This window comes from Ahaetulla prasina, chromosome 1 (assembly GCF_028640845.1).
Source record: "Ahaetulla prasina isolate Xishuangbanna chromosome 1, ASM2864084v1, whole genome shotgun sequence".
Lineage (NCBI taxonomy): Eukaryota > Metazoa > Chordata > Lepidosauria > Squamata > Colubridae > Ahaetulla > Ahaetulla prasina.
In genome coordinates, this window is record NC_080539.1 from 351,997,651 (window position 1) to 352,015,651 (window position 18,001).

At 37.3% G+C, this 18,001-nt stretch overlaps 1 protein-coding gene across 6 annotated transcripts in view; it reads left to right on the plus strand.

Annotated features, from left to right (window-relative positions):
* The window catches only part of NIN (ninein), a 126,393-nt gene extending 109,823 nt beyond the window's left edge, over positions 1 to 16,570 (plus strand). For 5 of the 6 annotated variants that reach the window (XM_058163093.1, XM_058163096.1, XM_058163098.1 and 2 more), the window contains 3 exons: positions 2,788 to 2,988; positions 10,608 to 10,721; positions 12,300 to 16,570. In XM_058163093.1, the coding sequence (XP_058019076.1) occupies positions 2,788 to 2,988; positions 10,608 to 10,721; positions 12,300 to 12,506 (522 nt within the window). In that variant the 3' untranslated portion in view covers positions 12,507 to 16,570. Of the gene's footprint in view, positions 1 to 2,787; positions 2,989 to 5,307; positions 6,014 to 10,607; positions 10,722 to 12,299 lie in introns of those variants that run through there. The other variant, XM_058163097.1, reaches the window with a different exon arrangement.
* The last annotated feature ends 1,431 nt before the right edge of the window (positions 16,571 to 18,001 follow it).

Genomic DNA, 18,001 nt, shown 5'->3' on the forward strand with positions numbered 1-18,001 from the left:
CAGGAAGAAAGAGAAAAGGCTTATCTTTAAAGTCTGCACTTTCCAAGAATATGAGGATGCTTAATACAAAACCAAACTTCAGGGGGGAAAAATGAAAAGTGGCTCTGAGATTCCATTTTCTTTTTTTTTCTCCCTATTTTTTGTTAATTGTTGGATGGATTGTTTATTTTGTGAGATAACTTTTTCCTTCCATGGTTTCCCAATTGCATGTCCTTAGTGGAATAGTGAGATTGACATTTGCATGGCCAGTTTACTGATCTTTGATGATCTCCAAACTATATAATTTCCCCTATGTTTCTTTACTTTGTGCAGCCGTGAGCCATACGCTCAGGGAAAATGCTCTTTGTAAGCTAATTGTGATTAAAAAAATTGTTCTCCAATTTGTATTACATTTTGAGCTCCAGCTAAATTTCCCATGAACATTGTGCTGATGATGATTCTGGTGGTTGATACCTTATATGGTTTTCCACAAAGTTCAGAGCATGTGAACTGGATGTGCATGCAAGAGAACAGTTGCACATGCCCTTTCCACTTCATTAGTTCTCCATTATACCATAACCAGAAAGACATATAAAAGATTGTTTATATAATTCAGGTAAGAAGTAAATGCAGGTGATTTTTCCCGAAGGAATCATTAAAGAACCTTTGTCAGACCTGGAAGCCATGTTTAAACACAGTATAAATGTCTTATCTGCTGCTTCATATTTGAATTTCAACAAATATTGATTTGTATTATTTTTCTGTAATAGTTCAAATGCAACCTCAACCAACCTGGTGATTTCCAAATATATTGGAATACAACACTTAAAGACTGGGAACTTTGTCTGGGAATTCTGGAAGTTGCAGCTGAACCAAAGAACATCATATTAGTTATACAAAATTGTATAACTAAGCTGGTTCTGATATTTCAGGACAAAAGCTAGTAAAATATTCTAACAAATAAATAACGTATCAAAAGCTTTCCCACATTGTTCAAAATTCTAATATTGTAATTCACTACCACTTTAAAAGCTATTTTCATTATATTGCTGTATAGCCTTACAACTGCAGCTCCCTACAGAGCTCACAGCATAAAAGGATTACTTTTGAGTTTGTAATTAGCAAATTGTATGGTTGGTTTTATAATGAGAAAAATCTCCAACTAGAACTGCAGTTAACCATGTAATCCTATAGTTTTCTCTTCAGAAGGCCTGCTGACTTTAATACTATTCATTCCAAGGTAAAGATATATTCAATTGCAATCTAATCTGGGGAGTGAGGATGGGGAGGTGAATTCTTAATAACATTTGGCAATCAATTATTTTTAAGCTATATCCTAGGGTCAACTGCTTTTAGTCTTGGTAATGTCTTAGTTGGGGATTACACAGAACTGGAAAGGTGTTTTTGTTCCTATCAATTTACTCTGTATGTTTTCAACATAAATTTATTTTCTCAGCTCAGTGAATTAGAAGAAATAATAAAAATGTTACACATTCTATTTATATTAAAATAAATCTTTAGGGGTATGTGGTGCTTCAGATCGAGAGCTAACAATGTTCTTTGCAGGGATATGGATATGCACACCAGCTCTATTGGTGCCGCCTAAAGACTGATTGTTTCTATGCCATCAAGTCAGTGTTGAGACTGAGGCTGAGCAACCACACAGAAGGCCTTCTTCAGAATGATCTGCCCCAACTGGCCTTTCAGGTCTCCCAACGGTGCAGCTATTGTCTCTGTCTTTCTCTGCTCCTGTTGTCTTTCTTTTTACCATTCCCAACATTGTGAACATCTCAAGGAATTCCTTAAGGAAGCAACACTTTTCCTTGAGCTAGCTTTGTGAATCTGGGAGAAAATGAATTGAAGTTTAAGAGGCACCAAATGTATGTCCCTACCACTTCAAAGTGCCTTTTTGGCCTCGGCTCCAAATTGTGGCACTATGTTACGAAGCACGAATGTACACAGCAAACCTTCATTTAATAGAACAGCATTAGAAAAGTACTTTACTCCTATCAAAGGCCATATTCTCTTTTTTTGCAATCTACATGAAGCAAAAATTGTACAGGAAGATCCATGTTTCTGCTTTAATTCTGAGGTTCTTCCAAAGAAGTGTGCTTTTCCTAAAGAGGGACATCCCTAACTAAACATTAAATGTGTTCAGCTGAAACTCCATCATCCCCAGTCAACTTGATCGGTCACTTGTCTGGCACTGACGGCAACCCTAATACAGTACTTCTGGAAAGGACCTGATTGGATAAAGTGCCTTAAAGTAGCAACCTAATGTGTGTGTGTGTGGGGGGGGGAAACGGGACTAGTATGGAACAATGTATTGCAAAGTGGTGTGCTAGTGGTAGATTTAAATAGAGGGGAAAGAGGGGCGCAAGCCCATGGTTAGCAATATGGTATCTCTTCATACCAGCAAGCTTTTTCTTTTTCTTTCCCACAACTCCATTCCTCCTTTGGTCTGGAGTACGGCAGAAGATGGTTGAAGGGGTTTTTTTTGGCCTAGATCTCAGATGAGAGGCCTTTCCCCTCCCTTATCCCCACTCCTTTTCTCTCCCTCTCCTTCATTGACTCCTTTCCCCCCCCCAAAAAAAATCTTACTGCATGGGCTGTGACATTGTGCAGTAGATTAAATTTGTATGGTTTAAATTTGCACGCACAACCTAAATGGAACGTTAGACCAGTTACTGGGAGTCCACCTTTGCATTCTTCCTGACTGAGCTTGATGCTCAGATGATGAGAAGGGGTTCTTGGTCTAGACTGCAAGGCATCTCTTTTATACTTTCCTACCCATCTTCTCTGACACAGCTGCTTCACTCAAACTCCAGCATGATGCTTAGCCCACCCCAGCACCCTCGAGAACTGCAGGAGATCCAGCAGCAAGGATGTCCTGTTGTCCCATCCGAACAATACCAGCAGCTCCAGCACCAGTTCCTTCAGGCAGAGAGGAGGTGTCAACGCCTGCAGGAGGAGCTTGAGAATCGGCCCTTGGAAACAAACATGCCCCAGGTATGTTACAGTCTGTTTCTTCTTCACTGAATGTAGATTAGTCCTCTATCACTTCACTTTTTCTTCATTATGTCCCTTTCTCTGTTTATGCCAGTTTCAAATTTCTAGTGCAACAGATATAATCTTTCCATATATTGCATCAAAGCATGCTTTCTTTGGACAAATGGCTATCTAATATCAGTTAGGAGACCTCTGGGGAAGGGAAAGATGCCACTTATGATGCAGCTTATTCTATTGGTTGAGAAGTCATGCCCTCAAAAAAAATTCTCCTAGTACCAGATTTGAATTTCATCTCATTCAATCTCATTGGTTCTTCTTGTCCTACCATCAGTGACAGAGATCATGCCCACTCTTTTCTTTATATGAATATCTGAAGATTCCTACCATATCTTCTTTGAGTCTAGTTTATTGCAAGCTAAACATAGCCAGTTATTTTTAACGTTCTTTGAAGGACCGACCATCTTAGTAGCACCCTTCTGTACAAGCTTCAGTTTGCAGTTCCTAGAAGTAAACATAGTAAGCAGTTTTAACAGAATTGGAAGAGCAAAATCTTTTATTGGATTACCTGTACAGCACAATTCAGTAGCAATCTAAGCTGCTGATATTTCTCAGTTGAACATGGCAATCATTTAATATGAGGACAATCTGCATAAGATAAGTTTTCATTTTGCAAAGTATCTCTGCACCAAAATGATTACACCTTTTATAATGAAAAATTCCGACAATCTGTAGCCATTCAGACATTGGACTCCAATTCTAATCTGACCCCAGCAAGCCTGTCAGTTAGTCAAAATGCATGATAATTACTCTTTAATAACATTTATATGGCCACAGGTTTCTCCCTCACATCCAATTCTAGAAAATGGGACTAGGGGCTTCCTTGTATTCTGCTTATTGTAACATTTAGTTATAAAAATGCTAGCAATCTGACATATCACTACTAATCCATGGCTTAAAATTAAGTAACCATAGATAAAATGTAATAATAGAAATGGAGGATCCTGCAATAATTTTGATTTATGATAATTGTCAGTATATAACCCTATTCTAGCTTCTACATATGAAATACTGGAAGATAGGATAAGGGTTTTTTCCTTAACATATAGCTGACACTGAAATGTTGAATTTCATCTGAAATTTATGCTGTATTGGCCTCCTCTTCCTCCCTTTCTCTGCCTGATTCCATATTTTGGATAAACCATTATGACTATTATATCTAAAATAAGATACTTTGGTTAACATTTTCCTCTAAACCTTAATTGAAAAGCAAGGTTTGAATGGGTTTCTAGTTTTGTGGTGTGGACAAACTACAACATGTGTAAATGACCAGTGCAATCAGTTTGGATGCAACAATAAATGACGGCTGACCTAAATAAGGAAGGGGTGATCATGCAAAGAGAGGAAGAGATTAGCCTGAGGCTTAGAATTGGCAATGAACCTCACCCCAATGTCAGAAAATAAGAGTCATTGGCTGTATGGTGCTTGCTCTTTTTAAAGAGCTATTGATCTTTAAAGAACTACTGTCTGCAATGCATGACCTACGTGGGTATGTGTGATTTCCTTGTTTTTGCAATGGGCAGTGAGAATAATTTTGAGGAACAAAAGGAAGAGTGGCGACCAAGACAACGGTCAAAGAAACTTGAGTTCAAAGCAGAAATATAATTTGAGAAAACAATTCAGACTTGACCCCCCCAAGTTCTCTTATGGGTAAAGGCAGGGAGTGGGGAGGTGCTTTCAGACTTGCAAGAGGCTGCTAAGGCAACAGTATAAAAGTAGTAGAATTCATAACTTTGGTTTCCTCGTCTGGTCTTACTTGAAGGGCTGACATCCATCTTATTTATAAAATAATTAGGGAGGGTCAAATTTGACATTTTTTCTCAAACTACAATTTTGTTTTGGACTCAATTTCTTTTACCTGATAGCAATAGCACTTAGGCTTATATACCGCTTCATAGTGCTTTTCAGCCCTCTCTAAGCAGTGTACAGAGTCAGCATATTTCCCCCAACAATCTGGGTCCTCATTTTGCCAACCTCGGAAGGATGGAAGGCTGAGTTAACCCTGAGCTAGTAAGAATCAAATTGCTGGCAGTCGTCAGAGTTAGCCTGCAATTCTGCATTCTAACCATTGCGCCACCACAGCTATTCTTGATCAGTTTTGGTCCTGTTTCTCAAAGTTAATCTCACAGCCCCTTGCAGTCTTGTGTTTGTATGTCTTGATGTGATGCTTAAATGGCACTGAGTGTTTGTGCTGCTTAAGTGTAATGTGCTGTTTTCAAAGGCCTGCGGGTCAAGTGTGTCCTCCTTGCCTTCTTTCCCCAGGCTTTGCTTCCGGAGCAACGATCATTGCATGCAGATACGTACAGGCGGATTGGTCATCTCTGACACCCCTTGGCTTCTAACGCACCGCATTCCTTATTCACACTAACTGGCATAAGCTGAGAAACCCAGGGATCAAATTGCATTTGTTGTTAATTTAAAATCATCTTTTTTAAAAAAAAGTCTTGTATTTTTCCCCATCCTTTATTTATTTGTGTCAGAATCTATTTTTATGAGGGGGAATGGGGAGAGAAAAAATCACATCTTTTTTATTTTAAATGTTTTAATTTTGTTATAAGTCAATTTCATTTTTTATGCTATTTAAAAATGGCTTAACCAGAGGAGTTTGGAAACAGAAAAACTTATTTTCCCCCCATTAATTGTATACTGTAAGTATTTTTTAAACAAAATGGTACTAAATTTTTTATATATTGGATTTGGAGAAGAAATTTTGGGTTATTTATACAAAATTTTGTACAAGATGTATACATACTTTTTAAACAAGGAAAGAGCAAAACTTTGAGACTTGTAACTGGATAAATAAACACACATTTTTAAATATCTCCTTGTCTTTTTGTCTTACTAATTAATAGGGTTTTTGGATGCATTCCTTGATGAAGCTGGAGTATTTATTAGGCTGAGTCATTTTGCTATGGAAGTTCAATTAAGGCAATATTTTCTTCCCTTGGCAACTTCCAGATGTGCCTATTTTAGTACCCAGAATTCGTAGTAATAGTCATTTTAGTAATTTCTGAAAGACAAAGTCACACATCAGAGAACTGCCAAGTCTGGAAAACACTGAATTAAGGCAAAGCTCAGTGATAGAGCACATATTCTATATACAGAAAGTCCGATGTTTTATCTAGCATTTATAGTTATGAGTAGAATACTCCAGTCTAAAATCCTGGTTGCAATTAGTATCAACAATGCTAATCATTCTATCTATCTATCTATCATTTATCCATCTATCTATCTATCTATCTATCTATCTATCTATCTATCTATCTATCTATCTATCTATCTCTATTTAAAAACAATCTGCAAGAAAAGTGCACTAGTTTCCCAAGCAAGACAACCACTTTGTGGGTTGCATAACTATGTTACCAGATCCCAGATGCCAAAACCATGATTTTAGGCCCTTCCAGAAGATGAAGTAAATCTGACATTGGAGAGAATGATGCTACAAAGAACAGGTGCCACAGCAGAAAAGACTCTCCTCCTGGGTCCCATCAGATGACCTTGGATAGAAACTGCAATATGCCCTTCCTGCCATACCTGATGGGATGGATAGATGTGATTGGGGAGAGGTGATCTCTCAAATAACTGTGTTCTTAATAAAACCTTCAAATAAAGTACCAACCCATGGACTCTGATTCAGCTGAAGGAATTGTATCTTTGAGGATAAATTCAAGGGTAACAAAATAAAGCAGCTAGGCTAAAGGATTATAATTTTTAATCCAATACCAGTAGTAGGAATGAAATGAAGATCTGTAATAGTTAATCTTTATTCATGGCAGAATAGGATTGGATCCTAATAACATACGACAATAATAAAATCTTAGAAAAGCCTAACAATTTGAGATATTCATATGAGACAGCTATCAATTTGTTATAGGCAAATTTATTCATGACAAACTATTTATAAATCTAATAAAATAAATAATAAATAATAATTCCCAGTTACAATAAAAAAAACTGATAGCAAAAAAATTCAAAAGGATTTTTTCATAATGAATAAACACTGAAATTTAATAACAAAATTTAGAAAATTGAGGCACAAATCCTATCTACATACACAACTACATAATACATAGCAAGAAAAAGAAATTGTGGGGTTAATATGGATTGTTGAATTAAAATATTGACTCTTTTGGTGTTTATACAAAGAATAATACATTTCAGGATATGCTGGAAAAGCATCTGAAAACGTAACTTATGTTATGACATCCATACGCTTTTAGAATGTCTGTACAAAATCTGAGGTGTGATTTCACTTGGAACATTGTAAATAGAGAGCTGCCACATCTCACCAAATGTATATTATTTCTGGAAAGGATGCAGATAACCAAAATCATCAAAATTATCAATTAAATCAATATTATTAATAGAACAGGAGCCACTAATTTGGATGTTTTAAAAGAGGATTGAGAGCGGTTTGGTGTAGTGGTTAAGGCTAGAAACCTGGAGATAGAATTGTAGTCCTGCCTTAGGCACAAAACTACTTAGGCTGGTCACTTACTTTCAGTCCTAGAAAGGAGGCAATGACAAGCCACTTCTGAAAAACCTTGCCAAGAAAACTGCAAGGACAGTCTCTGAGAATTGGACACAATTGAAGAAAAAAAAAGGATTGGAAAATTTAATGCAAAATAAGTCTATATGCACCTTCAGAATCATAAGCACTACATATTGGTACCAGAAAACTATCAGGGGAAAAAATCTGATTATGAGCATAGCTGCACTTAATAACAATTGAACAGACAGCACACCACAAAAGTCTCACTTTAGGATTCAGAGGTTTATTAGAATTTAAAGCATAGCAAACAAAGCCTTTGCTGTAGGCACTTACATCTCATTGCAATGAGGGTCAATCAGACAAGCAGTCTGATAAAATAAATAAAAATTGAATAAAATAAATAAATAAATAAGCAGTCAAAAGGGACGGCTTGAGGCCGACTGGCAACCTCCCATTATTCAGCTTTGTCTTTTATGCTTTAAAACTACAACTCACATGATTTTCAGAATCTGTCCATTCTGCCATAGCAACAGGGGCAGTGCTCCATTCCTTTAGCCTCAATGTTACAACATGGCTATTTGTACATCTACTTTAAGCATACACTTCCTCTTTTCCCTCAGCCGCAGCCCCCCCCACACACACACACCTCCCTTATTTCGGCATATAGGGAACTATGGTGTCCATGTCAGCTACCATTTCATCAGATGCACATACTGATTACAAATTTTCCTTTATACTTGCATCAGGCAATTTATGTCAATATTAAACCCATCTCAGGCCCCACCCAAACTTTACTGTGCTAGAAGGGGGTCCCCATTATTTTCCCCTCACAATACCAACTGCTGGTGAATAATGAGTCAAGAGAGCCAGTTGCTTTGAGACTCTTTCTGGAGACTCTTTCCAGAGATCTAGCTGACTGCTATAATGGAGCCTTGTGCCTAATCCAGCAGGTTTTTAGATAAATATAAATAGTTTTAGATGAGCTTTTTTTTTTTGTTTATGCTGGAAAGAATTGCTGATCCAGCTCATCACCAGAATTTATGCTCTGTTTTAGTTCTATGTTTTGTTTGATGACAAATGGAAGAATCTGGCAACTTAGTTTGGAATCAATTAAATGGCAATCAATTTTTTTTTTTACCAAATTATGCACTTTTGATGAAAAAGGTTGTTTCAAATGATGCAATGTACTCTAGGAGCGTTAATTCCTTTGTGAGGTCTGGGGGCTAACTCATGACTACGCCTACTGCCAAGAGAGGAATCATGATCACATAATATGGCTAAGTAAAACATAGTTGAAAATTGTGGCCTATAAACTAATCACAATGGCTGGTTTTAAATAATATGCTAAATTAAAATATGGTTAGTTTGGTTCTAATATATTATGTGTGAATGCAGCACAAGACCCCAAACAGCTACTTGAAATAAATTCCCTTCCAATTCTGCTAAAGCTTTTCACTTCAAACAAAGCTGCTATTAGAAAAGTGTTCAATTTCACATGACAGACTGAAGACCTTTCCGGCCAACACAACTCTCCATAAATCAATGAAAGAAGATTGTTGCTTTAAGTAGGAAATTGAAGGATTTACTATCGAACAGATGGAAATTGTTCAGCTCATCTAAAAACAACAGTACAGCTGCTTCCACTCCCCCCCCACTTTCTGCAAAGATTTTGAAGGGTATGGTGTCCATATAATTAAGATGCCCCTTGGATATGTTTCCACAACACATTTGATATGAATAGTGAACGCTGTGCTCTTATTTCACAAAATACTTCAACCTGACCAAAGCATGATGGGTTTGCACAATAACATAAACTACAAAAAAACAACTCTGAAACTTAACTCTTCTCCAAATTTAATAGATTGCACACATGATTTTTATTATAACTGGACCTAACCCCTTGTGAGTTTTTAATTGCTAGGAACTGACAATTAACACACACCCTACATCTCTAGAAGCACTGTAGTTTTAACAGCACCTATTTAACTATGCTTGCCCCGGGAAAGCCAAGCAATATTAGATTTAATACTACTGGGATAGGAGGCTACCAGGAAACATAAGGCCATGGACTTGACCATGAAGTCAGGAAAACGCAGCAGCAAATCATCCACAAACTGTTGACAAGAAAACTTTAAATCAGCAGAGTCAAGCTTGACTTAAGAGACTTTAGCTCTGGATACCATTTTTAGCTCTGGAGCAAGATAGACAATTGGGAATAGCTTCTACCTTCAAGTTTGAGGGGGCACCATGGCTTAAGAGGTTTTATCTATTATCCACCCACAATACTACTGATTCACTGAGATGCTGATGAAGTAGACTTTGGGCTGATCCAATTGGGTTTTTAAGCTTTTTTAGTTTCATCTTCAGATTCTCAACATCTCTCCCAGATCATTTTATTACACATTGAAAAGTAGAGCACGTGATTGGTACATCCTGGAAAAATGGTAGAACAAAGAACTGTCTGTAAAGCCTTCACGCATTCAGTTCTATGGAAAACCCTCCTGCTGCTCAGTTTTGTGCAGTTTCCTTGTGTGCATGGATCATGTCCATCTTGAAAGAGGCTGGAATGTGCCCATTCCTTAAACATTTTTCTTGGATCTGAATATGTTTGATAACTACTGTATTGCAACATTCCTGTTCTGGGGAAAGCTACATCAATGCAGCGATTGCTACCATCTGTTTTCATTTTAAACATTGTTTTTAGTAGATTTTTATATGTATTGTATTTATATTCTATATATAGGGGTTTTCCCATTAATATTATATTGTGGACATTTTAATATACAGTGATCGTGTCAGCTGCCAAGAGTTTTTTTGATTGTATCAAATCTAATAAACAACTAAGCAAATTTGAAATAGAGAATCACATGTACAAAAGAAGTCTGTGTCTTTGGTTTGTTTTGCTTTCAGAACATCATTTTTATCTGTACAAATAACCCAACTATTTCTCAGTCTTTTGGTTTCAAATTTTTTTCTCCTCTGTAAAGCTTATGTTGAAAAAACGACCGCCACTCACCAAGCTCTTCAGAGTACTGTAATTTTGATTTCATGCACACATGCTCCATTACAGGGTGGATATGAGCAGCTACTACAGAGTATGGAGAAACGCATGATGGATGTTGAACAACAATTGAGGCTTGTGAAACAGCTTCTCCAAGATAAAGTCAATCAGCTGAAAGAACAGGTGAGAATTCTAAGTGGTTTCTAAGTCAATGTGCCGTAATTGATACCTGAGGATTCCTTACACAAGGTTTGAGGTAACATTACAATCTAAGGCTAGGTTCACACTAAACCATAAGATTTGGCAATGTGTTGTTTGAAACCAGCTAGCACTATGGTTTGTAAATCAATGTATGGCCAAGCATACAGATATTAATATAGTTACTATATACTCATGCTTATATATTGCTTATGTATTGTTTAGTTATTTCATACTTATACTTATATACTTATACTTATATAAGTATACTTATATATACTGTGTGACAAAATAAATAAAAATAAATAAATAAATATTTTTCCAGACAGATTCTGAAACCTCAGAGCTCTCTTCCCTAGAGCTTCCAAAAATTGTTATAAATAGTAATTTGAATCAGTCAAAAACATCTTTAAACAAAATGAAATCAAGCGTGGTTTTGTCCTGGCTCCATTTACTACTCTTTGGAGTATAGTCACCACATGTGCTAATCAGAAGATCAAATCTACTCGGGCTCAACAAAGTAATGCATCCTTATTTTAGCATGATTTGAAAAAAGCAGGCAGTGGTAATTTAGATAATAAACTGGGGTAATGCCAACCATGACTTACTATATTGTATAACTGCAGAATGATACTATTTGGGGTTGATGTCAAAATACCTCATCCCACTCCTATGTAGATATAAATAGGCTTCATAGTGGATGAATTAGAATTATTTCATTCTAATTGTGCTGAATGATCAATTGTTGGCAATTTATTCTACATGGTACACACTCGTATTAACACTTGTGTTAGACATGGCATTATGGAGAGAAAATAGTAGCTAAAGCATTATTGTTATTTACACATAATCCGTCCAATATTTTTGACTGAATTTGGTACTTTTGACTATTGGATCCTTCCCAAGGATCTAGGATAGTTAAAATATGATAATGAATTTTGTGTATTTATTTTATTTATATGTCATCAACTCAAGCAAATATGGCAAACATATTTAATATGTTTTCCTCCTCCTATTTTCCTCATAATAACAATTCTGTAAGGTGAATTGGGCTGAATGAAAATGACTGGCCTACGGTCACCTAAATAGCTTTCATGGCTAAGGCGGAATTAGAACTCATGGTCTCTCAGTTTCTAGCCTGGCCCTAAGCATTAGACTATACAATTTAGATTAATGCAACTGTTTATTACTGGTAAATTCAGATTCTACCTATTCCCATTGTATCAAAATGCTTTTCAGATATTTTGGTATTATTATTATTATTTACCATTTGTCTACTAAATGTATTTAGACAATATACAAGACCCTTTACAGCAGGGGTGTCAAACTCACGGCGATACATCACGTGACATATCGCAGCTTTTTCCCCCTTCGCTAAACTGGTAGTGGGCATGGCCAGTACGTGATGCATCTGGCCCATGGGCCTTGACTTTGACACCCCTGCTGTACAGAGATAGCTTAAAAAGTAATACTGAATTTAGCTACAACTGGAAAGTGTATAAGTTATTTATTTGTTTTGTCCTCTATGTGGAACAAATGTACCATTTCTTAACTATGTTTCAGCTTGTAAGAAACACAAAAGCTGATGAAATGGTGAAGGATCTCTATGTTGAAAACGCTCAGCTGCTAAAAGCTCTCGAGATGACAGAACGGAGGCAGAAGATGGAGGAGAAGAAGAACTATCTTCTAGAAGAAAAAATAGCCAATCTTGGCAGAATTATCAAAAATCTGACCTCCAATGGAGGATCATCAGCTCAGTTGGGATCTTAGTGCCTTTCTCCACTTGCATTTAACGATAGTGCAAACATGTCTTGACCATTTATTGCAAGGCATTACCTTCATCTCATCCCCAGCCTATGTGTAAAACTTCTTCAGTCATGTTTAGCTGTACCAGTGTTAAAATAGTATTTCCCTATTTATTTTGACTTTAGGTGCAACTCAACACATGTACGATCTGATAGACTTACTGTATTACCTATTACTTTAGGGGAAAGTCGGATGACCAAAATGACTTGAAGCAAAGGCAATACAGGTTGGATAAGGCTGGGCAACTGGATAGCAAATTTCATGCTGGTATAGTCCCCAAAAGCTGTGGAAAGCACTTCAGGGGTGGGGAAAGACCCTAAACCTAACTACCTATTTATGCAGAATTATGCACTTTATTGAAAGGTGAACATTTCGTCTATTTTAATGCTGCATTTTGATAGCTGCAACTTTGGGGCTGTGCTCAAAAGAAATCTCACTACTCCTCTCAAAAACACAAAATTAATCTGTGTGTGGATAAACACCAAGCATAAATCCCAAGTGCCTTACTTTATATTTTTTTAGTTTGCATGTTAGTTTGGAATGGTGTGAGGAGGCACCATGGTCTAAGAGGTTTCATTTATTATCCACCGACCATACTACTGATGCACTTTCCATGAGCCATCTATCCATTGTCCTGAATGGCCAAAGCAGAATGTAAATGGCAGACATACCCTGAAACTTTTTTTTTTTGCATTTATATCCCGCCCTTCTCCGAAGACTCAGGGCGGCTTACACTATGTCAAGCAATAGTCTTCATCCATTTGTATATTGTATACAAAGTCAACTTATTGCCCCCCAACAATCTGGGTCCTCATTTTACCTACCTTATAAAGGATGGAAGGCTGAGTCAACTTTGGGCCTGGTGGGACTTGAACCTGCAGTAATTGCAAGCAGCTGCTGTTAATAACAGACTGTCTTACCAGTCTGAGCCACCAGAGGCCAAACTTCCCCCCTCTGCTGATGTTTCAGACACAGTAGCACTATAACCATACTTTGAAGGAAATTTGGAAATGTGTACATCCTCTCAGTTTTCCCAGATCCATTCAAAGGAACAATGGTAGCACAAACATCCCCTTTTTGCCAATCTCTAGGATAGTTAGACTAGGAACTCTGCCCTTTCAACTGACAAACACTAGAAAAGAAAGGTTAAGAAAATCAGAAAGGGAGAAGAAAAATCAAAGGAACACCAGAAGAAGCATCTTGACTCTTAAGGGAAACCACAGCTAGATCTCTTCACCCTCAAATGGTCCCACCCTCAAGAAAATCAACTTAATGAGTAAGACAGAAAAAGGATAATTGTACAGGCAATCCTCAGCTTACTACCATTCATTTTAACAACTGTTTGAAGTTACAATGACACTGAGAAAAGACAGGAAGTTTTTAGAAGATTGGATAATCATTTATCTGAAATGGTATAGAGTTTCCTGTCTAAGCAGAGGAGTTGGACTAAAAGACTTCCAAGATCCCTTCCAACTCCATTTTGTTTCTATTCTATTCTATTCTTTTATCCTTGCACTTACAACCATTGCAACATTCCAACAGTCATATGATCAAAATTTGGGTGCTTGGCAACCAGCATGTATTTATGATGGTTGCAGTATCCCAGGGTCATCTGATTGCCCTTTGCAATCTTCCCAGCTGGCTTCCAACAAAGTCGATGGGAGAAGTCAAACTCATTTAACAACTGCAGTGATCTGCTTAACAACTGTGGCAAAAAAGTTATAAAATCAGGCACAACTCACTCAACAACTGCCCTTTTTAACAATGGAAATTCTGGTCCTATTTGCGGTCGCTAAGTCAAGGACTATAGAAAAGTTGTGACATAGGGCTATGTGGTATGCAAACTGATGAGAAAACAAAGAACTGAACAATTCCAAAATTCTGATGCTATCTGGCACCAATGGTTTCTACTGTCAGCATCCACACTGCTGTGTTAATGGCTGCAGAGGACAGGAAAAATATCTTGATTTGCAGGACAAGCTATTAGTTGGTCGTAGTAGAACATTCTTTGCATGCAGAACATTCCTCTTAAGAATCTTAAATTCCAATAGTTTGTATATACAGCAGCAAAGCTTCATATGACTATTAAGGATTAAAACATCATGGCTGAGAAGTAGCTGACCTTCAGATATTAAATCTGAATACTGTTTGTATTTTTACTAACATTTTCAGGAACCCAAATTTCTCATATGTATATTTGAAGAAAGAAGATTGCATTCTTAAAGAGAGTGCTTCTGTTTGAAACCAGAAGTGACTAGCAATGAATTTTGGACTGCCTAATTATTTGGCTGGTTCATTTTAAATTTTATGACTTTATTTTAAACATCAATTTGATATTTGACATTTTGGATTTACTGTGATTTATTGTAGTTTATATTTATACATATGGATTCTTAATCACCCAATCATTGTCTCTCAGCAATGAAAAAAGAATAGTTGCTTTCTCCATGCTACAGCTACACTGCATGTGTGACCTGTCTTTACCACACTACCAATTATAACCTGAATAAAGAATGCAACCAGTGAGGCTAAGGCTAAAACATGTTGTAGAGACCAGAATATCTGCAGAACATTTAATTGGCCAATTGTGCCTTAATCTGTTTGTAGCTGCTTCTACATGCAAAGCATTCTGATTCCACCTCTGTAATAGACTCATTCAGAATTCTGCAGAGGGAAACCTAATTCCTTCTTGTGTACCAAATGATCCTTAGCATCAGAAAAAAGTCCAGGATCTCCATCCAAGCAATTTTGATGCACTTGCTTTTTTGGAAAGAATACGAGTGGAAAAAACTAATCAATCTTTGTAATTCTTATTTAGTACTGGCTAGAATGGAGAGTTTTTTTGTGGATGGGACCAGAATTTCCTGGGAGAGGTTGTTTCTGTGGGGAATGGGAGAGAGAATGTTGTAATTATTTTAAATAATATTTAACTATCTTACACTCAGTTCAGGGCTTGCACTACACCTTCTGATTCTTTCCCATCTCAAAATAATTGAAAACCATGCTAGCAATTTCCAGAAATTGTGATTAGAGATGGGTATATAGAACGGGCTACAAAAAAGCCGTTCAGGAGTCTGACTCCTGCCCTTAGGCAACTTTCCTCAACTAGATGCAATCCAGATGTTTAAAGATCCTTTAGATTCTTAGCACGGTATCTGAGAATGCTGGGAGTTGCACTTCCAATGTATTTTGAGAGTGTCAGGTTGAGTAATGGTGTCTCCCACTTCTCTGAACTTTGAACAATAGTTCCCATTAGTTGCATGTGCACAAAAAATTAGGTGATAAACATGGTAAATTTGTCATCCAAACAGAGCCATTAATTTTGGGGCTGAAAAAAACCTGACTCAACTAAAATGAGCTTTTTTCACTTAGGTTTTTTGTGTGGAAATTTATCACTCCAAAGCTTCTTATCTAAAGCAAGGGTCTCCAAACTTGGCAACTTTTAAGACCTGTAGATTTCAACTCCCAGAATTCCCTGGTCAATTATACTATACTGGCTGAGGTGTTCTGGGAGTTGAAGTCCACAAGTTTTAAAGTTTCCAAATTTGGAGAGCCCTGATCTAAAGCAAGCAACTTAGTATGGTAGAGTGGTTAAAATGCTAGACTGAAAGCATGGAAACCTACTCCACCATGATCACTCCCATCCATGGGCACTCACTCAGTATCTCAGCCTAACCTACCTCACAAAGTGATTGTTGTGAGGATAAATTGGAATAAACTCTGAAGTGAAGGAAGGATAATCCTGTGGGCTTGAAAACTCTCCTCCAAAAAAAGATGACTGATGCCAATGCTATGTTATTTGAGGCAATGGGGTAAGGCATTCTATTTGCCAGATAGCTTATCTTGCTATGGTGTCTCAACCAGCATCATAGGATTTCTACAGCTTCTACCGCCTCTCAGATCTGTTAATTGAGGTTAATGTTGCCATTTATCAGATTTGTGTTTGATATAAGTATTTTGTTTCTATTGTACATTGCCCTAAAAGTAACTGGAGGATGGACAGTATTAAATATTTTAAACAAGTAAAATCAATTTTTGTTCTTATATTGTTGATCTCCTATTTTGCAGCAGCTTTATTTTACTCCCATTATTCTGCCATCAATTCACAGAATTTATATTTCATGACCCCTTGGTTAAGACCTCTTCCTTGGGCATATCTGCATAGTTAGATATGCATACAGACTGGATCCTGCATTACAGGCATCAATCTGGCACTGCAAAGTATAGTCTCCTGTTAGTTCAGCTCATCTCCTAATGAATTCATGGATGCGTCTGTATAGTTTTCTTGACATTAGTTTGCCATTTCCTTCTTCAGGGATTTATGTTGAATCAACACTTCCACCCCTGGAGCTCTTGACTTTTTTCTGACCTCTGCTCCAAGATGGGATCAAAAATCCGAGGAAACACAGCCTGTAGCTGTGTTTTTTAAACTTGGCAATATTAACATGTTGTTGGCTGGGGAACACTGGGAGTTGACTTCCACACATCTTAAAACTGCTGAGGTTGAGAAACAGTGCATTAGAGCATCAGCCTTAGCTGGGAGACAGCTAAACCATGGCTATAGCTGGGTTCACATAATACATTTAACTTAAGTATTAACCCATTTTTCTGGGCTTGAACAATACACTGTACAGTACAATGTATACTATAAACCGGGGTAGTCAACCTTTTTATACCTACCGCCCACTTTTGTATGTCTGTTAGTAGTAAAATTTTCTAACCGCCCACTGGTTCCACAGTAAAGGTGATTTATAAAGAGTATCGTCGTCTGTGCATGCCTCTCGCGCATTGTGGATTTGGCTTGGGGGGGGCGCCGGCTACCAGCTCTGCTTGTCTGTTACAGCTGAGTGGTGTGGGGGGAGATGCGCGAGCTATTCTGGGACGAGGCTCTTTTGTTTGAGGTCGTGCTATAGCGCCATTTAGTTTCACTTAGGTAACATGAACTAAACTTATGCACGGGCGATACAAATAGTATATTTTCAGAAATTTAAACTGTCACAGGGAATTTATGAAAACCTAATGAAAATGTTCATAATGCTAGGAAAATTTTTTAAAAAGTCAATTAAATGAAAAAAAGGAAAGTGCTTCAGTATCGGACAAAACCCCTACCGCCCACCATGAAAGCTGGAACGCCCACTAGTGGGCGGTAGGGACCAGGTTGACTACCACTGCTATAAACTATAGAGTAAGCAAATGATCTGAGTTCAAACAACCAAGTCAGCCTCCCAAAAACAAATAAAAAAAACAAGTTTAACATATTTGAAAGTAGCTGCTATGTTGTAACTGATTTGCTGTCATAACTGGAGATATGTTGTTTTGACAAGGATGGCAATTGACACAAAAAACTAGATCATAGAGGCTTTTATGCTTTTCAGAGAAGCTATGTATGACAAATATTTATAACACAGCCCCTGTTCACCCAGTATTAGGTTTCTTCCTAAGTCTCCCACCCATAGACT